Source organism: Podarcis filfolensis (assembly GCF_964270895.1).
Source record: "Podarcis filfolensis genome assembly, chromosome: Z".
In the NCBI taxonomy this organism is placed as follows: Eukaryota; Metazoa; Chordata; class Lepidosauria; order Squamata; family Lacertidae; genus Podarcis; species Podarcis filfolensis.
In genome coordinates this window covers 8,381,371-8,402,252 of record NC_139617.1, presented here as the reverse complement: position 1 = coordinate 8,402,252, position 20,882 = coordinate 8,381,371, and the positions used below count along the sequence as shown (strand labels likewise).

Sequence of the window (20,882 nt, the reverse complement as noted above, 5' to 3'; positions counted from 1 at the left end):
TGCACGAAAAAATGTAGAGGATGATGATGATGATGATGATTTAATATCAATGCACACATCACAGTGGCCATGTTATCCATGTCCAGGAAAGGGTGCAGTTGATGCACCGGCTGATGATAGGCGTTTTTTTTACCATAGAGGCCATAAGGGCCTCCATGGATAAATATGGTTTCAAGAACATGCTACACTTTCAGAGGGAGTGCAACCATATCTAGAACAGGCAGACCTGGGAATCACTTACCCATAGTGAAGCAGGACTCGGCTTCAATCTATTGATCCTCATCTACTCCACCACTGTATCCAGTCATGTGTTCAGCTTATGCATGGCTTCCCCTGACTCAGATTTAATGGAAAAGTAGAGCTGTAGACATGTAGTCCCCTGATGCTATTCTCTGGTAACAGTCATGCAAGAAGGAGCAGAACCACTGTAAAACAGTGCCTCCAACTCCCAACAGAAATGCTCCATTGGCTATGGTCAATGGTGTCAAAAGCCACTGAGATATCCAATGGTAGCAGTAGGGTTGCACTCCTCCTGTCTCTCCCTTGAATGAGCTCTTATGTCAGGGTGAACACGGCTGAATTTATGCCCAATACATGCCTGAAAATGGCAGGAATGCCTGGAATGGTTCCTGGTAATCTGTTTCCTCCAATAGTGACTTTAGGTGAACTGCTGCTGTCTGCTTGAGCCCCTTACTCAAAAAGGTGGTATTAGACACTGGACGGTACTTGTCAACACCTCAGGGTCTAGGGAGGGTTTTTCTAGGGGCGGCACAGTACTTCCTCATTCAAGACAGTTAGGACAACCTAGCACCAATTATGTGTTAACCATCACCTGGACTTCCCCTGATTAGATCCTCCCCTGAATGGACAAGCCAGGATAGGCAAGGGTCAAGAGGTGGAAAGGACACTTTGAAGCACAATGTCAACATCCTACGGCCTCAATAGCTGGAACAGATCCCACAGAACTGGATAAGACAGGATAAGATGGGAAGCTCACCAGCAGTGGCTACCATTTGCCTTCTCCATGTGCAAATCATAAACTAGGTGACCTATACATGGGAGTGCTGGTGCAAACTGAAAGGGGCAGGATGCACATAACTGCGTAAAAGCTCTCATTGCCGTGCAGAATGCAGGCAAAGGAGAAAAGGCTCACATGTCTCTCAATGCAGAAAAGAAAGTGTATCTTCTCATATGTATTGTGCATGATTCTCACCAGCACCACATCTGGTTGCATGTGACCATCTCTGATTGAGGCCAAAGTAATTTGTCGAAGGTCACAAAGTACATTTACAGCAATGCACTGAACTGAACATTGCACCTCCGGATTTCAGTGTAATGCTTCAAACCTTCATGATTTTTAACAAAGTAGTACCTTAATGCCATTGACCCCCCCCCCAAAAAAAATTAAAATGACAATGACAAGATCTCAAACATGATTGGAAGTCAACTCCAACAAGCTTAGTTGCTATTTAATCATAGGAAAGCACTTAAGTGTAGTAACTGATCTCAGAGTACATAACAGAAATGGTGAATCTAAGCAGCATGGATGCAACAGTACCTAGATATGGCCACTAGAAGGGAACCTATTTTAAGGTGACATTCCTATCTACTTTGGAGTAAGTTCCATAGTATTCTCTGAGGTTACTTCTAAGTAATCATGCATAGAACTGGGCTGCATGCTTTCTAAACAAATAACAGGATATAAGAATAAGGCAAAAGTAACAATGGTTGCAGCATAAATTTATGACCATGCCTCAGTCAAATCAAGACCCCTTGACCCTGTCTCGTTTGAATAACTTACTGATATATACATCTTATTAGTCTGACAGATCTGAGCTACAAATCCAGGTAGGTGTGGATTAAATAATCTTAATTCACAGCGTTCAGTTAAGTGAGCTGCAGACTGCAAGTGAGGCTTCTTAAAGCATTTACCTGTTCGGTGGTGTGCAGCTATAATGAGGACAGGTAAGAACTTTCAAAGTTCTGAAAATAATTGGCTTTGCTACTAAAGGGTTCCAAAATCAAAATTATCTCTCATTTCTGAAAGGATAAGGATCAAAATGATCCTTAATGGTGATAACACAAAAAAATCAAAGCGCTTGGATTTTTTTTATTTTTGTTATTGCTAAAAATAAAGTAATAAATTACAGAAAATCAAGAATATGCTATTGTATAATTCTTAATAGGGAGAATTCCACTTCCAGTGGAATATCAAGGGCCTCTTCAAATTTCCTTCAGTTGGCATTTCCTTCATTTGGTTCTTTTATGCAGTGGGTGCGCTGAACCCCAAACTGCAGAGGCATTTGGGAATATAAAAAGATAATTTCACATCCACTGTTTCCCCTTAGCTGTAACAAATTAGCTACATTTTATACTTTTGTCCAGCTCTTTTTATGAGCATGGAGAGTTTAAACAGAAAGCATTCACAGTACATAGATTAATTAGATGTTTCATTTAGGGTGGGGGGGGGGGAGGAAAATGAGTTGCAGAGTATAATATAAAACACAGCAGGCTTTGACTTTCTGCCTGAAAGCGGTTTTAAAGAAATAATAATAATTAAGAGGGAAATGAACAGCACATGGTATTCTATGCATAAATCAGAGATATTAAAGGCAAATATTTGCTTTTAGATTATGAAGAACTGAGATTTAGCCATAAAAAAGGACTTGAGATGTTAATTTAGCTAAACATGAGCTCTAATCAGTCATTCGTCCTGCGTCTTATTCCATGGCCACGTGTAACAAAAATCAGAGGCAATAGTATTATAACTCAACCTTTCACTGCAAGATGGAATTGGGAAACGTCTCCCCCTCCTTATCTCTGAATCCCTTTGCACACCTCTAAGCCCCATCACACATTTAGAAGAAGCAGTTAGAGAGCTGTATGGAATGCAATAAATTAATCTGGACTTAGTGGGTGGATAAAAGGTTCAGATGGGGTTTGTTACAGACCTGGAGAATGTGAAGAAAGAGGAAAATGGAATCTTGCATGAACATAATGGGAAAGCAAACAGAGGCAGTGAGGTGGTGATGGCAGCTTTTTGTATTTTAAATACTGGTATTTAAACAGCAAAAATCCAACCTCAGTCATCTGAGTGCAAACAAATATTGAAATACTGCTGCCCTGACTTCAGAGACCCAACAAATAAGAAGTCGTGTCCTCGGACAGTGACACACAGTGGCCCAAGAGCATCAACATGGGAAAGTGGGGTTTTTTTTGGGGGGTGGAATTCAGAACCAATTGCAAGCAGCTACAAATTCAAATGTCCCACACTACAGCAATTAAATCAAGAATGAGTTCGAGGTTTAAATAAGAGAATATGAATTAGTTTAGAACTATCCCCAAGGCATTGTAACCAGGGTACAGGACAGCTACTGATAAAGTGCAACTGGAATTCAGCTGCCATGGAATGTGGGAGTCAAATATGGGACTGGCTCCCTCCAATGCAGCATTCCAAATGGCCTATTTTTACGTGGTGATATCATAGCAGACAATTCAGGATGCACCAAGAAGTCTGCTAAATGAAAAGCTAAGGATTTTTTGTTTAAAAAAGTACGGTATATGTTGTGTAGTCAGGCAGTCAGAACTTTTAGATTAAACTAGCTAGTCTTATTTGTTCACCACATTTGTCCTCCTTCTTCCAAGAGATAGCATTTGTTATTGTTGCTGTTGTTTAGTCATTTAGTCGTGTCCGACTCTTCGTGACTCCATGGACCAGAGCACGCCAGGCACTCCTGTCTTCCACTGCCTCCCGCAGTTTGGTCAGACTCATGTTTGTAGCTTCGAGAACACTGTCCAACCATCTCATCCTCTGCCGTCCCCTTCTCCTTGTGCCCTCCATCTTTCCCAACATCAGGGTCTTTTCCAGGGAGTCTTCTCTTCTCATGAGGTGGCCAAAGTCTTGGAGTCTCATGTATGAGATAGCATACATGGGAGTAATTCCAATTAATCCAGAAACTAGCAGCTAGACTGGTGACTGGGTGTGGCCGCCGGGACCATATAAAACCGGTCCTGAGAGACCTGCATTGGCTCCCAGTACATTTCTGAGCACAGTTCAAAGTGCTGGTGCTGACTTTTAAAGCCCTAAACAGCCTCAGCCCAGTATACCTGAAGGAGCGTCTCCACCCCCATCGTTCAGCCAGGACACTGAGATCCAGCGCCGAGGGCCTTCTGGCGGTTCCCTCACTGCGATAAGCGAAGTTACAGGGGATCAGGCAGAGGGCCTTCTTGGTAGTGGTGCCTGCCCTGTGGAACGTCCTCCCAGCAGATGTCAAGGAAATAAGCCACTATCCTACCTTTAAAAGACATCTGAAGGCAGCCCTGTAGGCAGGGAAGTTTTTAATGTTCAATGCTGTATTGTGTTTTAATATTCAGTTGGGAGCCACCCAGACTGCCTGGAGAAACCCAGCCTGATGGGTGGGGTATAAATAATAAATAATAAATAATAAATAATTATACAGTGGTACCCCGGGTTAAGTACTTAATTCGTTCCGGAGGTCTGTACCTAACCTGAAACTGTTCTTAACCTGAAGCTCCACTTTAGCTAATGGGGCCTTCTGCTGCTGCCGCACCGCCAGAGCACGATTTCTGTTCTCATCCTGAAGCAAAGTTCTTAACCTGAAGCACTATTTCTGGGTTAGCGGAGTCTGTAACCTGAAGCGTATGTAACCTGAGGTACCACTGTATTATTCTCATTATTCTCATTATCATCATCATCCCATTTCCATCTCAATACAACGCTGTGTGGAAAGCTAGGCTGAGGTAGTGCCTTGCATTGGGAAACCTATGTTCAAATCCTGACTCAACAATGAAGCTTAGTGGATAGTCTTGGACTTGTGAACCAAACCCTGTGTCTTGGTTCACATGTAACATTAAACTATTGTTTTAAACAAACTGGAGTTTAATGTGAACAAGCAGCATGTTCGTACACCCTCCGAAGCCATAGTCTGGTTACAGGGAAGCAGGCAGAGGGCTTTTTCGGTAGTCACACCTGCCCTGCGGAACAGCTATGTTATTTTTAAAAGACACCTGAAAGCAGCCATGCTCAGTTAAGTTTTTAGTGTGTGATGTCATATTGTGCTTTTACTATTTTTTGTTGGGAGCTGCCCAGATTGGCTGGGGCAACCCAGTCAGATGGGCAGCATATAAATGATAAAAGTCGTAATAAAATACTTATCTATCTATCTATGAAACACCAGCCAATCAGGTGTTCCCTGCTGCAGGCACCTGTTATATTTAAACACACATTCAAATATAGCAAAGTCACTTTTTTTTTTTGCATGTAAAAAGAAAAGAAAAAGAAAGAGGGGGAGGGAATCAAGTACATAAAAAAAGGATTCATTAGCAGCATAATCAAATTAATGTTTCCCAGTCTGCAGAAGATAGCAGCCAGGAACATAAGAGGTCAGCTGCTATCAGCTCTCTGTACAATACTCTAGATGGCTTCAGAACCCCAGAGATGCTAAGTAAGTTGGACAGTTTAAAATGACTCCAGGACATGGAGGCAGAGTTCACTTGGAAGTCATGAAATTTCACTGCATCTATGATGGCTGCTTTGCGGCATTATAAGAACAAACACTCACCGCACTCACATCAGCAAGCAACTTTGAGACACTGTTCTACCTTCTGTACTTAGCTAAGCTCTTATATTTTTAAACAGCAAGAGAGGGAGAAAGAGGAACCATCAACATGCATTTTTTAAATATGTTCTTTTCTGCAGTTCCAATGCCGAAATCACATTACCTCAAAACTAACAAATGCTTTTCGAAATCTGCCAAAGCAGGAACAGGATTTCTTAGGATTCGTGGTTTCCAGTGCAAAGGGGAGGAGTCCACTTGCTGTGTGGTCAAGTGTTGTTCCATCTCCTAAGCAGGAGTAGAGAGAAGAACAAGAAGAAGTAGGTTCACCCATGGTGTTCTTTTTGCAAGAGAACTTCCCAAAACATTGTGTCCAATGCATTTTCTGGGGGATCTAGTACAGTGGTACCTTGGGTTATATACGCTTCAGGTTACATATGCTTCAGGTTACAGACTCCGGTAACCCAGAAATAGTACCTCGGGTAAGAACTTTGCTTCAGGATGAGAACAGAAATCATGCTCTGGCGGCGCAGCGGCAGCAAGAGGCCCCATTAGCTAAAGTGGTGCTTCAGGTTAAGAATAGTTTCGGGTTAAGAACGGACCTCCGGAACGAATTAAGTATGTAACCAGAGGTACCACTGTAGTTACTATGTCTAACAAGATGGTGTCACATGCTAGGTCATCTCAAGATGGGATTTTACAATAACTGGGAGGTGCCCATAAAACTCTCACATCTGTCAGAAGACATTTTACTTTCCATTTTTATTGGAGCCACTTACACTGTTAAAACTTCAGTCTACCTGGGTTGCTGTTGTTTTTTGCTATACAGTGGTACCTCGGGTTACATACGCTTCAGGTTACATACGCTTCAGGTTACAGACTCCGCTAACCCAGAAATATTACCTCGGGTTAAGAACTTTGCTTCAGGATGAGAATGGAAATCGTGCTCCAGCGGCACAGGAGCAGCAGGAGGCCCCATTAGCTAAAGGGGTGCTTCAGGTTAAGAACAGTTTCAGGTTAAGAACATACCTCCAGAACGAATTAAGTACTTAACCAGAGATACCACTGTGTATGTATAAAAGCATATGAACATATAATGCAGAGATAATGAGTGACCCAGTGAGCTTTGCAGCTATGCATGGTCCCCCCCTCTCTCTCACACACACACACACTCACTTTCATTAGATTAAAAAAAATATTTGCATAGAGGTTGCCATTGCTTTTTTTAAAAAAAATGCTGACAATCCACACAATAAATTTATAACAGAGATAAATCTGCTGACAATATTTTTTATTATTCTTATTAAACTTTGTATGCCGCCCTTCTTCCAAACACAAAATACATAATAAAAGCAAGAACCAAAACAAAAACTAACCAATAGCTCAGCTGGTTAGAGCATGGTACTGATAACGCCAAGGTTGCAGATTTGATCCCTGTATGGAACGGCTGCCTATTCCTGCATTGCAGGGGGTTGGACTAGATGATCTTTAGTGTCCCTTCCAACTCTACAAGTCTGTGAATCAATAACACCTCTCCCATTTTATCCTTTTGTACCAGCGGCAGTGGCGTAGCGTGGGTTGTCAGCACCCGGGTCAAGGCAAGTAATTTGCGCCCCCTAACCCGTGGATTTGCGCCCCCTAACCCATGGATTTGCCCTAACCCCAGATGTTGCGCCCGGTGCGGCCGGCCCCCCCTGCACCCCCCACGCTACGCCACTGACCAGCGGGGACATAGTTGGGTGTCACATGGCTAATTTGGTAAGCCAAGGATCATGGTTTGTTGGTCCTGCCTTGCACTGGGAGATCAGCAAAATGAAAGTGATATTTCCATTCACGCTAAATGATATAACATGCCAACAGGGCCACTACATCTCTCAGCTTTTACTTTGGATGCAAAAGTCCACAGAATATTAACTGATTATCTTGCTAAATCCTCTTTAATTATTATCCAAAGCATTCATAGGGCTTGTTTTGTGCCAAATGACCATTATCTTAAATTTTAATTTATGTAATGTTCCTAGGCTTAAGAAAATAATTGTGTGATATAAAACAGGACTGACTCTCTTTAAAACACACACACACACACTCTTCTGTAATTGAGCTGAGCGTACTAGTTCCAGCCTTTTCACAACATAATCTGATATGGGACTTTATTTTCTCAAGGGACTCCCTTGATCGTCTCTTTATAGACATTCAGTCTCTGCAAATATGCTTGTGGTTTCTTTATCAGTAATAGTATTAGGCATGAATGCTTTGGTATACAGTATAATGGGAAATTAAAAGGACTCTCTGTATATACATTTTAGTACAATGGGAAGAAAATGAACAAACATTATAAAGGACTCTGCAAGCAGAAAACACTGTCTAAAGGTTTATCTTGCTTTTCTTTTTTAAAGAAACTGGTAATTGAATATATTTAGACTATTTTGTTTCCTTTTTCACCCATTTGAACTTTGCCACTCAATATCTGACTCTCGGTGTTGCCATGGGGAAGATTGTAATGCCATGAATTCAGGGAAGTAAATTTGTATGTGTAGTTGTTTAATTTGACAAAACCATTAACATAAATTAACTCCTTTTATAGTAGATTCTCTTCTGAAACAATTAGATACAGACACATGCATACACATACACAGGATCTCTCTCTTGGCAAGACTGTTTCCAGGATTTTGGAAAATGGGCTCTCTTTACCAGTGAATGTAGATGGACAGACAGCACATGAACCAAGTGAGTGCTCAAAGGTACTTCTCCCCATCCACCCCTTTCCAGAAAACACTCTCTCTATTCTTTAACCTACCTCCTTACTCCTCTAAGAAATCCAAATTTGGGATGCGGAGGAAACAAAGGTACTCTCACTTTTTGCTGGGAAACTTGAAACTTTTTGAGAGTTCAATGCTAAATCAGAATAACGGCACAGTCGTTAATGTAAGGAAACTGAAGGTACCTTTTACCACCTTTGGTGGACGTGCCCAAGGATTAAGGTCTTCTGGGAAATGATTTATAATGAAATGAAGAAGGTGCTTAAATGCACATTTGTGAAGAAACCAGAAGCCTTCCTCCTGGGCATGGTGGGCCAATTGGTCTCAAGGAAAGATAGGACGTTTTTTATGTATGCTACAACAGCAGCAAGAGTACTTTTAGCAAAGTACTGGAAGACACAAGAACTACCCACACTGGAAGAATGGCAGACCAAGGTGATTGACTACATGGGACTGGCGGAGATGACTAGCAGAATCCGCGACCAAGGGAGAGAGACGGTGGAAGAAGATTGGAAGAAATTTAAAGTTTATCTCAAGAACTGTTGCAAAATTAATGAGTGTTAAAATGTTTTGGGTCAGGTAAAACAGAATTGCGGGGACAAATAATTGGATATGAGAAAAAGGATTCAAAGGAAAAAAAGTGTTACAAGTTGACATTGGGGCTTGCTGGAAAACTTTAAAACAGGGATGCAGAAAGGGGAGGTATGAGGAAGTCGATGAAAGAAGGTTTAAGAAAAAATGTGAAGAAATTATACGTGTTTATATGTTTGTTTGTTTTTGTATTGTTTGGTATTGTCTATTATTATGTGTTAAAAAACCAATAAAAATTTTACAAAAAAAAACAAACCAGAATAACGGCACAGTCAGATCAATGCATACTCCAAGAATCTCTGGCTCTTGCCCAACCCAACTGATTTCTAGTGCAGTTAATTAGATATCACACCAGTTGAATGTTTCCTGTTTTAGGGAAAACCACCACATTTCCCATTTTGCAAATGCAAATGAATGGATCTTTAGTCTTAACTGTAACTGAACCTCCAGCAGCAACCAAAAGGTTGCACTAGATGATCCTCAAGGTCCTTTCCAGCTCTACGATTCTATGAAACTCATTTTCCAAGTGTGGATCCTTATGAAACCAAAACCCAGCACCATCCACCCACAAGAGGGAGGTTATCAGTGTTGGAGAAGCCAACCCCTGGCTTAGCATTATAGATAAACTGGGGGTTGTGATTTGTTTTGCCCTAAGCAAATTTTGATAAGGTTTGTTGCTATTTTACTGATAACAGTTTATCTGGAGCAAAATAAACCATATTGCTTCATTCATAATAAGGGTTATGGTTTGTTTTGTCCACATGATAAACTATGGTTTACTGTAACATGCAAACTGTGGCACTGTGTGGAAAAGTACCATATTTTTCCTTGTATAGTACCGTATTTTTCTGCCCACGTGTATATTTTTGGGGACTACAAATTAGGAAAATGGGGGGAGATTGCCCAGAGTTGTTGAGTTTTTTTGGGGGGGGGGAGATGAAGGAAATTGCTCACTCGAATTAACTACACTGCCACTCGCACACCCAATCATCACTAGCCCTTGGCGCAGCCGCTGATAACACGCCCAAAAGCCTCTGACAATCTCCGGCTCACGTCCCCCCTATGCACTATCCATGTATAAGACGACCCCCTAATTTTAAACATAATTACTTTATTAAACAAACCTCGTATTATACGCAGAAAAGTACAGTCCTTTCCTGTTTCTTCCCTGATCTCAGCTTCTGCTACTAACAAATGTTTTCATTGAGCAAACCCCTCCTTCAATGTATTTGAATAGGAAGTACGGTAAATCAGATCTCTCTCTCTCTCTCTCTCTCTCTCTCTCACACACACACACACACACACACACACAGACAGAGTATATATGAGGCTATGCACACAAAGTAGTTTAAAGAAGATTTTATACATCTCATATGCACATGTTCTTTGCATGTTCCACATGATATTGTCCTCATCCCAGGGTCAGCCCACAATTTCCTCCTCAGAATTTAATTATGATTTTCTAGATTTCCTGGATAATGCCATAGGGGGGAAAATCCAACATAAAATCACATGGATGTACTGAAGCATATTGCGTGAATGGTTTTGTTTTGTTTTTACAGCTGTGGTGACGTTTTGCTGGGTGCCGTCTATTACTACACCCCCTCCTTCCATTGGCAAGGAGTACCTTGGTGGGCTGCTGATGGAGCCAGGAACAAGGGACGCACTCACACGAACACACGTTTGTAACCTGCTGCTCTGTGCAGGTCTGGTATATTGGAAAAGCTGTATCGGGGTGGGGGGGTGGGAAGTGGCCACATGCACAGCTAAGCAAAAAACTGCATGAATGCGCACAACTGACTTCAGGTTTCCGGAACTCAAGGAGAGTGGGGAATTATTATTTGAGGAGAGGTGACAACACACAGTCAAATGCATCCCATCAAGCACTGCCCACTAGTGTACATGAGAAACATTTGAGTTCAACTGAAAACAATCATGTGAAGATGAACATGCACAAAACCACACATAGATGAATTGGATCTGTTTAACCTACATGCACATTAGCATGCTGTTGCGTACACAAGTGAAGTTTATCAGATGAAATGCAGTGGCAATGAATAAACCAGGATAGAATCAATATGAGATTATGCGTTGTAGTCAATGCTAATACTACCCAGAGAAGCCCCACTGAAATTAATGGACGTGACTAATTTAGGTCCATTAATTTCCATGTGTTGTTTTTAAAATGCAGCTCTTGGGTAGAACTTTGTAATGCTGTATTTAAATTGTTGCAACACATCCTTGGATCTTCTGGCGCAGGGCAGGTAAGAAATCAAATTCATGTTACCATTATTAATCATAATACTAATAAGGGTAAATTGGATACAGCCCTATGTCTGCTAACCCTGTGGAGCTGAATGATTTGTTTTGATGGATTAACTGTAGAATAGAAGAGGAGCACTTCTAAGCAGCACTGAAAAGACAGAATGCAGAGACTGCCTGTTCTTTGCTACAGTCACATGTTAATCTCATATTTGGCTGATGGCCGTGTGTTGTGCCACCCTGTTCTATATTTTGCATGCTGATTGGCTTGTTATTCACTTCTCCCCCAGTTGGAAGCCAGAGCAACTGACGAGGTAAGAGCTGGAAAACAATTACAGTCTATCGAAACAGCCACATTGGTGCTGCGTGTGTTGCAATACTTTATATAATTTATTGGCCATTACTACATTTGCCGGCAATTTTTTTATTTTCTTTTTTAACAAGATCAACATTACGCATTTCTATGAGGACATTTGGGAGGAGACTGGAAACAAGGCTCCAAGAAGGCCTGTTTTAAAGAGTACTACATTTATTTGGTCCGCAGTGAAGTCTTGGCTTGGTGCTGCTACTAGGTCTCAACACACTCTGTACATCTATGAGGCAAAAGGACAGATTTGATTGAACTAACTAGTTAAGGTGCTACAAACTTTGCAAACTTGCATATTTGCAAGACAACAGGGGATCAGTTGTTGTGTTGTTTTTAAAATGCAGCTAGTGAGTCTTCAAAAATGATGGCTACCAAGCCTAAGCTGCCGTTCTCAACACAGAGGCTGCGAGAAAGCACTGTGTAAATTAGATTATGTAGGGGATTAGGTTACGGTTCTCTCCTAGAGCCTGAAAATCTAACAAGATCTATTTTTATGCTCATCTCTTTTCCTTGAACAAGATAGCATGGCAAGACAGCAGGGCCAATTTGCTCAGTGGAAAGGCACAAACTGTCATAGAGAGAAGTATATATTCATTCTCTCACTAGGGCAGACTTGTGGACTGTACAGTTTGCACTGGTCTTGTGAGCTGGACTTTGGGCCAATGTTGCAGCTCCCAGTTTCTGAGTTCTTACACCACTTTTGATATTTGAGACCTCAGTATGGCACTAAGATAAATGGCAAACTGATGGGGAAGTCACCAGAGGGTGATCTTTTAGGAGACAGTGGTAGCCAGGGGGGTGTGCCTGTTGAACTACAGTTGCATTGGATCTAGCCAGTGTGGCTAATGGCTAGGGATGATGGGACATGGTCCACAAAATCTGGACGGCACTGTTTTACAAGAAGTGTCCGTTCTTTTGGATGCTCTGATACAGATAAGTGGAGAGATTAAAACATACCAAGTGGGTGAACGAGCAGGTGAGTTGCAAACATGTTCACACATGGATAGTCACCACATCCCAAAAAGTCACCATATGGCTGTTTCACTATTCCAGCCAACAAAAGCTGGGAAATATTGTAGACTGATTATGTGTACATGATACAGGGCCACCTAAGCAGCTGTTAGGGATTGATGTGGTGTTAAAAGGGCTGAGGAAAGCCTACCACAGAGATTACAAAAGCTAAGATGAGCACCACTGCCTTAAGAAACAGTCACAGTTTTGAATCTGTTTTGCTCTGAGTTTCTGGTCTACTCACTGTTTACTCACTGTAAAAGAATATTGCTTGCTATGAAAAAGAGTTAAGATGCTATAAAACACACATCCTAATGTACACTAGTCTTTGTTGCCTTCCAGATGTTTTGGACTACAACTCTCATCAGCCTGAGTTGAAACAAGTCAAGTCCTACCTTGCGGGGATTCCTCAATCATAGCTTTGTCTGAATTCACTCATTGGCAACACGTCCCCAACCTTCCCTGTGAAAGTGAGATGAGACTAAAATCATGCTGTGGTAGAACAATGATTAAAAGGAAAAATGAGATTCTGAAGAAGCTCATTTTTCTGCAAAGTAAGTGCTCTGTAATACACATCCAGACAGGGGTACTGATACCCAACGCAATGGAAATGTCTGTTAGAGTGGCTCCTAACTGCTTATCCATTTAAAAAATTAACATTTAGATTAAAATTTAATTTTTCTCCAAAACCAATCCAGTGCTGCTAAGGTCAGGTTAGCTAGCAAATCTAATTATTTTAGAAATGCAGCCAACTGAATGCATTATAAATAACAACACATTTCCATATTTTTCCATTCCTGATGGGGGTGACAATACATACATGACTTGGAAGTCTTTTAATGACAGCATGGGGAAGTACTTTGGTACTTCAGAGACAGCATTAGCAACCAGTCCACAGGTGTGATTATTTTATATATTCAAAACAGCTAAAATGAATGAACGAAGATGAATATGACAGCAGTAGAACAGTCCTGCTAACAGTCCTTCTAGTCCAGCATTTAGTTTGCCACAATGGCCAATCAGATGCTTCTAGGAAGCCCACAAGCAGCGCATGGAGATTGCCCACATTTACAGTTATTGCACAACAACTGGCAATCAGAGGCACTGCGTCCGCACCAGTGTTTTGGGAGTCCCTTTTGGTAAAGCACACTCTGTCAGCTTCCCCCCACTCCCTGAATCTACCTCCTCCTGTCACCACGTGCAGCTGCTTCTGTTCTTCCCCATTTCTTTCACTTTGCTTGCCAGGCTGAGACCCACTAAGCACACAAGCAACGGCATAGAATCATAGACTCATATACTGCTCCTCTTCCCAGGGGCATAGTACTGTCCACAGGTGCCTGGGGCAGGTGCGCGTCCAAACAGGGACAGAGTGTGCTTACCCATCCCTCACCGCTGCCAGCGCTGGGAGGGGCAGAGTGTGGAAGGTGCTCTTCACAGTGTTATTATTATTGTTGATAATTTCCTTTGTATACTGCTTTATATTTCAAAGAAAAAAAATCTCAAAGTAGTTTACAACTTACATTGAAACATCAAATAAAACAATCTAGAATAAAACATTACAGGAGAAAGTCAACTATAAAGCATACATTCAAAGCAAAAATAATTAGCAGGAAACTAAAATGCTATCTTAAAGATTTCGAAATAAAACATTACAAAGGAGGTCAACTACAGAATGCACATTTAACACAGCAAAGTTAACCAAAAAAATCTTCAAAAGAAAACGTTACTAAAGGAAGTCAAATATGCACATTTAAAACAGCATAATTAGCAAGAGACTAAAAATATTATTTTAGAACGTATCTGCTACTGTTGCTGCCAACCCTGCAAATGGTGGTTCATGGCGGCTGTGGATGCTCAGGTTCGATGACCTGTTTCTGAACTAAGGAACAACCAATATGGTCTCTGGCTTCTTCAGCAGCCTAGGCTTTTGTAGCTGGAGTCAGTCAGGGCTTCACCCTCCCAGGCCAGGTGGGAAAAGGCCTGCAAGGCAGGAAGCAGCTGTTCTAGGACTCACAGCCAAGATGATTTCTGGCCTCTTCAGCAGCCTCATCCAGCCTTTTGCTAATGATTCTAAATTGTTCAGGGTCATTAAAATAAAGACAGATTGTGGTGAGCTCTAAAAGGACCTCTCTAAACTGAATGAACGGGAGATAAAATGGCAAGTGCAATTCAATGTAAACAAGTGTAAAGTGTTGCAGTTGGGGCAAAAAACCATAACTTCACATATACACTCATGGGATATGAACTGGTGCTAATGGACCAGAAACAAAACCTTGAAGTCATACTAGATAGCTTTATGAATATGTTGACCCAGTGCATGACAGTGGTGAAAGAGGCAAATTCCATGCCAAGGATCATTAGGAAAGGAATTGAAAATAAAACTGCTGGTATAATAAAGCTGTTACACAAATCTATGTTGTAACGGCATTTGAAATAATGTGTACAGTTATGGCCACCTTACTTCAAAAATGGATATTGTAGAGTTGGAAAAGGTTCAAAAAGGGGCAGCCAAAATGATGAAAGGGATGATAGACTCCCTTATAAAGAAACGTTGTAGCATTTGGGACTTTTTAATTTAGAGAACAGACAATAAAAAGTTGACATGATAAAAGTTTTAAAATTATGCCTGGCATGGAGAAAGTGGATAGAGAAACGTTTTCCTTCCTCTGTCATTACAGTCATACCTCTTGTTACGTGTCCCGCGGCGACCCAGAAGTACCGGAAAGGGTTACTTCCGGGTTTCGCTGCTCGCGCATGTGCAGATGCTCAAAATGACGTCACGTGCATGCACAGAAGCGACGAATCATGACCTGTGCATGTGCAGACACGGGTTGCGTTCTGCTCATGTCCCGTTCGCAACCAGAGGTACCACTGTATAGTAGAACTCATTGACATCCAATGGAGCTGAATGTTGGAAGATTCAGGATGCTAAGATTCAGAGGGTGGGTTTGTTTAGGGAAGTTTTGAATATTTGATGTTTTATTGTGTTTTTAATATTTTGTTGGAAGCTGCCCAGAGTGGCTGGGGAAACCTAGCCAGATAGGCAGGGAAGAAGAAGAAGAAGTACTTATTTACAAAGCACTTAGTTAAACTAGGGAACTTTCTTCCGCAGAAGGCAGTGATGGCCACCAACCTAGATGGCTTTAAAAGAGGATTAGACAATTTCACAGAGGCAAGAGCTATCCATGGCTACCAGCCATGATGGCTATGCAGAAGATGGCTATGCTTCTGAATACCAGCTGCTGGAAACCACAAGGGAGAGTGCTCTTGTGCCCAAATCCTGCTTGTGGGTTTCCCACATCTGGTTGGCCATTGCAGGAGCAGGTTGGGCCACTCACCTGATCCAGGAGGCTTTTCTTATGTTCTTATGCATAACTTTAATAAAGTTCGATTGCATCCACTCTTAACTCCCCAAACATAATCCTTATAAAATAGTCAAGCACCCTGATCATTTGGGTTGCCCCTTTCTGCACCTTTTCCAACCCTGCAATATCCTTTTTGAGATGCAGCAATCAGAACTGTGTACATGGTATGTACACAGCATACCATGTGATTTGTTGTTGTTTAGTCATTTAGTCATGTCCGACTCTTTGTGACCCCATGGACCAGAGCATGCCAGGCACTCCTGTCTTCCACTGCCTCCCGCAGTTTGGTCAGACTCATGCTGGTAGCTTCGAGAACACTGTCCCACCATCTCGTCCTCTGCCGTCCCCTTCTCCTTGTGCCCTCCATCTTTCCCAACATCAGGGTCTTTTCCAGGGAGTCTTCTCTTCTCATGAGGTGGTCGAAGTATTGGAGCCTCAGCTTCAGGATCTGTCCTTCCAGTGAGCACTCAGGGCTGATTTCCTTAAGAATGGCTAGGATTGATCTTCTTGCAGTCCATGGGACTCTCAAGAGTCTCCTCCAGCACCATAATTCAAAAGCATCCATTCTTCGGCGATCAGCCTTCTTTATGGTCCAGCTCTCACTTCTATACATCATGTGATAATCCCTCCCAATTACTACTGTTTATCCTAAGATGGGGATGGGATATATATATAGGAAGAAAGCACCCTCCCATTTTGATGTGATTCAGATTCCTAAGCTGTACTGGATATAAATTGTGAACTGGGTTTTGCAAAGAGTTTTAGATAACAAGACTTGAAAGTTACCAGCACCAGCAGTGCTATTTTTCCAGAAAAAAGAGGTGCCAGAACTCATCACGAACACCACTCTTGCTCTCTTATAATGGCAATGGCACCCACCTGAGCAGTGCCGGAACTGAGTTCCTGTGAGGTACAGCTGGGGAAAAACCTGTGAGCAACAGTGAGATAAAGTTATCTTTTTAGAGATTCATTTCTGCACTCTAGAGCCTTGTAGACAATGTAATTTAAAAAATAATAATTGAAAAGAAGGGTAGCTAAGCATATGGGGGAAGAATCTAATTGTCTCAACAGACTCATAAAGGTTGTCGGTTTTGAGGTGATGCTGATACCAGCCTAGTTTCACTAACCTTAAAGCCATTTTCAAGCGAGCTGCAGAGAAAGCAGATCAGCAGGAAATAATATCAGTGACTCAGCACTCTGCAGCAATGACCAGCAGGGTGCTTGTGCAGAGTCATCAATTTCCTCTCTCTTGGTAGGGAGTGGCAGCTCCATTCACACTGCGGAAAAACCTTCTTCCCACACTTCATTGTAGCAGACATAAACACACAAAAGCAAGCTTCACTGTCAGCAGTGCAGAGGGTGGGTCGGTTGGTTGGTTGGTTTTGCAGATTTAGGAAACTGGAGCATCTATAGTTTATGTATGATATAGCTATACTTTGAAAGTAAATGTGTTCAGCAAAGATAACTCTTTTTGTATGAAAGGGACCAATAAAATTATCATTAGAAACTACTTGTCACTGTAAATGTAGTTTTATATTTAACATTATAAGCAAGTTTGAAACAAAAGATATGACTTTAAATGTGCTTTTTTTTCATTCCCCATGTCTGAAAATGTGCTCATAAAGCCACATGTGGGGTAGAATGGATACAATCTGCCCGGAAATTAATTCCCCATAAAAAACAAGTGTCAGCTTTGGTTCATTAAAATGCAAGTTATCTTATACTTAAACACCTCAACATTTTGTAACTATCAAACAAAATGGTAGAAGGGCATTACAAGAAAACTGTCCTTTTATGGCCTTTCTCTTGAATATTTTTTAAGACTGGAAATGGGAAGCACCAGAGATATAATCAAAGAATGAATCTGGGACATAGAATTCCAAAATGATTTTACCCAATCTTTTAAAATCTATAATCTCTGCACAAACCCCAAAGATCCCATCCAGCAAATTACTTAAGTGCCCTGGATAACCCTAAAGTATTGTTGGGCATTTTCCAGAGCCAGTTTTAATGCTCGCCCTTCAGCACTACTAGAGGGCAGATATCATGACATCCCAGTTGAACAAGATTACATCCGTGCAACTCTAATGAGATTGAATCCATTGGGCACGTTCTTCTATACTGCCTGTTGTACCGTGATACCCAAAGAGAGCTAATTTTACCATTATTAAGGAAATTACCTGGCCACACAGAGGAAAATTATGTTAAATACCTTCTTGCCGATCTGGATATCATCAGGCCTATTGCGAAATTCTGTTTTATAGCAACGAGGACAAGACAGGCTGTGGTGACAGCGATGGCCAGCAAATGAGTACTGATTTTAATCTACGGAATACAGATTTTAGCTGAAGGAGTGTTATTTTTAATGTAAATAAGTTTATAGGCAATTTTTAATTACATTCACTTCTTTATGCAGTTGTGCCGTATGTTGTTATTAACTCTGCTGTCTGGTCTTTGGCTGCAATAAAGATTGATTGATTGATTGATTGATTGATTGACTAACTTCTATATTGGAGTTCGGGGTAATTGGTACATTTAAGTTTCGTTTATCAGGTGCAGGTGATAAACTAAGACATTCAAAAATATCAGCTAGATACACTTGTAAACACAATCCTAAACATGTTTACTCAGAAGTAAGCACCTCGGGATTCACTAGGACTTTATCATTAGTATGCACTCAGGACTGCCATCTTATGATTAAAGCCTGTAAAAATGGATCATGGTTGATTGAAATGCACTTGTTAGAAAAGCAAAATACTGAATTGGAAGACTTACATCTATCATGGGTTGAGCGAGATCCAACTACTCAGCTCTGCACCTACCTCAAAGAACTTTTGTTGACTAGGAGGAGGAGGTTAAAGGGCAAAACCAAGGAAGACCAAGGATAAAGGCAGGACTTGAATAATCCTGGCACCACAGAGACACTCAGTCATTTCTTTTCTTGTTACCAGATCTGAATGAAATTCTTACTGTAATAATTGTTTATGAGTTTATGAGCCAGACTGAGAACTTCACAGGGTTCTAAATCAGTGATCTAATTTAATTAAATAAATTTATTAGAAGGGCCATTTCTTCACCTTGATATTGTGTGTGTGGCAAAAATGAGAGCAGCCATCCAGTTCGGGGGGGGGGGGAATCTTACAGTTCAGGTTTCTTCACTGTCTTTGACAATTTTAGCAAAATCTCACAAGCCCCTTTTTCCCCACTCAGAGGCTGTCTGAACCGGAGGTAAATTACCCCTTTGGCATAGCAACTGTCCTGGATTTTGGGGTGTGCCCTCAACTGGCAAATTACATTTTCAAAGTTAACTCAGCTGCACACTAGAAAGTCCTCTTTGATCGTTGGCTGCCCTTTCCTAGTAGGCATGAGTCCATTAAAGCTTGTTTGCTTTACAAGGTGATCTCATCTCTTGACTACAATGGTTCCTTATTAGAATTGGGCAGAGACCATGAGTTTTTGGTGTGTGTAGATTTTCTCAAAAACTCACAACAGCAGGTTTGCTACTCCTTCTGTATTTATTTAAAGCTGCACAATTTAAAGAGACCCAACACAAGGGTTGCCTTCTGTTGGGACCCTTCCATATAATCAACCTTGCAGGTGCTTGCTTATGTCCAGTACAGAGGGCGGCAGAACCAGGGTCACTCTTCACAACTATCTGTCCCGATAAAAACCATTTAAACCACTCTGCCAAGCATACAACTACTTCCAATTGTCCCTGGGGTTGTGTCTATAATATTACTGCAACACATTATATGTAGTGCTGCGTCTGAAGACAGTTTGGAAACTTCAGCTGGTGCAGAATTCGGTGGCCAAGTTGCTCACTGGGGCAAGGCGGTTTGAGAATATCACAGATTCTGCCTCGACTGCACTGGCTGCCAGTTAGTTTTCTGGTCCAATTCAAAGTGCTGGTTTTGAGCTATAAAGCCTTAAATGACTCAGGACTACAATATCTCAAGGACCACCTCTCTCCATATGAACCGACCTGGGCCCTGTGATCACCATCTGAGGCCTTTAATTGTGTGCCTCTTCGAGAACATGAGAATGGGCCTTTTCTGCAGTGGCTCCCCTTTTGTGGAATACTCTCCCCAGGCAGGTTCATTATACCCCTTTAGGCACAAGGCAAAAATGTTCCTCTTCAACCAGGCCCCTTTAAATGTGTTGCGGGAGGGGGAATACTGGTTTGTCACTTTTCTTATTTTTTATGCATTTTGTGGTTTATATATTGTAAATTTATTATGTGGACCACCCTGAGAGCGATGGATAAAGGGCAATATGCACATTTTAATAATAACAGTAATAGTAGTAGTAATAGTAATAATTCCACCCACTGAAACCACTTTCAAATCCATTTTTATAGCTCTCATCTAGGAAATAAGAGAAATCCAGCTTTATAAAGCTGCTAGCAATCTAGAACTCAATTTTCTCCCTCCTCACAGAACAGTTGCCATGGTTCTTTGGAAGAAGTCATGGCAGTTAAAGCGGTTCTGAACTGAATTAAATAGGCTGCAAAAGTCACACAAAGGGGCCAAGAGATTTTCTGCTTGTTCTGTGCTTTCTAGACATGGGCCTGAGCGGTTCAGCGGCAGGCAGCAAGTTTTCCCAGGAGAATGAGCCAGGGCAAATGGAAAACCAATTGGACCTGTGCTTTAGGACAAGTGAGGTGTGGATCAGCCCTCAGTCATACTGAAAACAGCTTTGTGAACAAGAATATTCTGTTCTCTTCTAGTTTGCTTGGAGAGGGGAATCAGAGGTTGCTATGGGTTTAGTTTGTTTGTTTTTTTACATCCCATCAAAACAACTTACTAAAAATGTCCAGCCATTAAGTTTGATTACTTCTATTGATGAGGTAGGATAGAAGTCTTTCACAAGTGCAGCTGGGCACTATTGTGGATCACATCCTCTGAAATGAACAGTGAGATGATTTGGTCCTGGTAGCAAGACTGGGTCAGTT

The 20,882-nt window shown here is 41.5% G+C and overlaps 1 protein-coding gene and 1 long non-coding RNA gene across 6 annotated transcripts in view; one reads left to right on the top strand and one right to left on the bottom strand.

Moving 5' to 3' along the window:
• Positions 1-20,882, bottom strand: part of LOC310754106 (uncharacterized protein) — a gene marked incomplete at its 5' end in the record, with an annotated part of 138,910 nt that overhangs the window by 13,435 nt on the left and 104,593 nt on the right. For 2 of the 4 annotated variants that reach the window (XR_014543619.1, XR_014543620.1), the window contains one exon: positions 12,962-13,028. Coding sequence is in view for 1 of the 4 variants with exons in the window: in XM_083595658.1 (XP_083451784.1) it covers positions 20,823-20,831 (9 nt within the window). Of the gene's footprint in view, positions 1-11,511; positions 11,782-12,961; positions 13,029-20,731; positions 20,832-20,882 lie in introns of those variants that run through there. The other 2 variants (XR_014543611.1, XM_083595658.1) reach the window with 2 other exon arrangements.
• Positions 11,461-20,882, top strand: part of LOC310754126 — a 48,290-nt gene continuing 38,868 nt past the window's right edge. For both annotated transcript variants that reach the window (XR_014543633.1, XR_014543634.1), the window contains exon 1: positions 11,461-11,502. This is a non-coding gene — a long non-coding RNA (uncharacterized lncRNA). The remainder of the gene's footprint in view (positions 11,503-20,882) is intronic.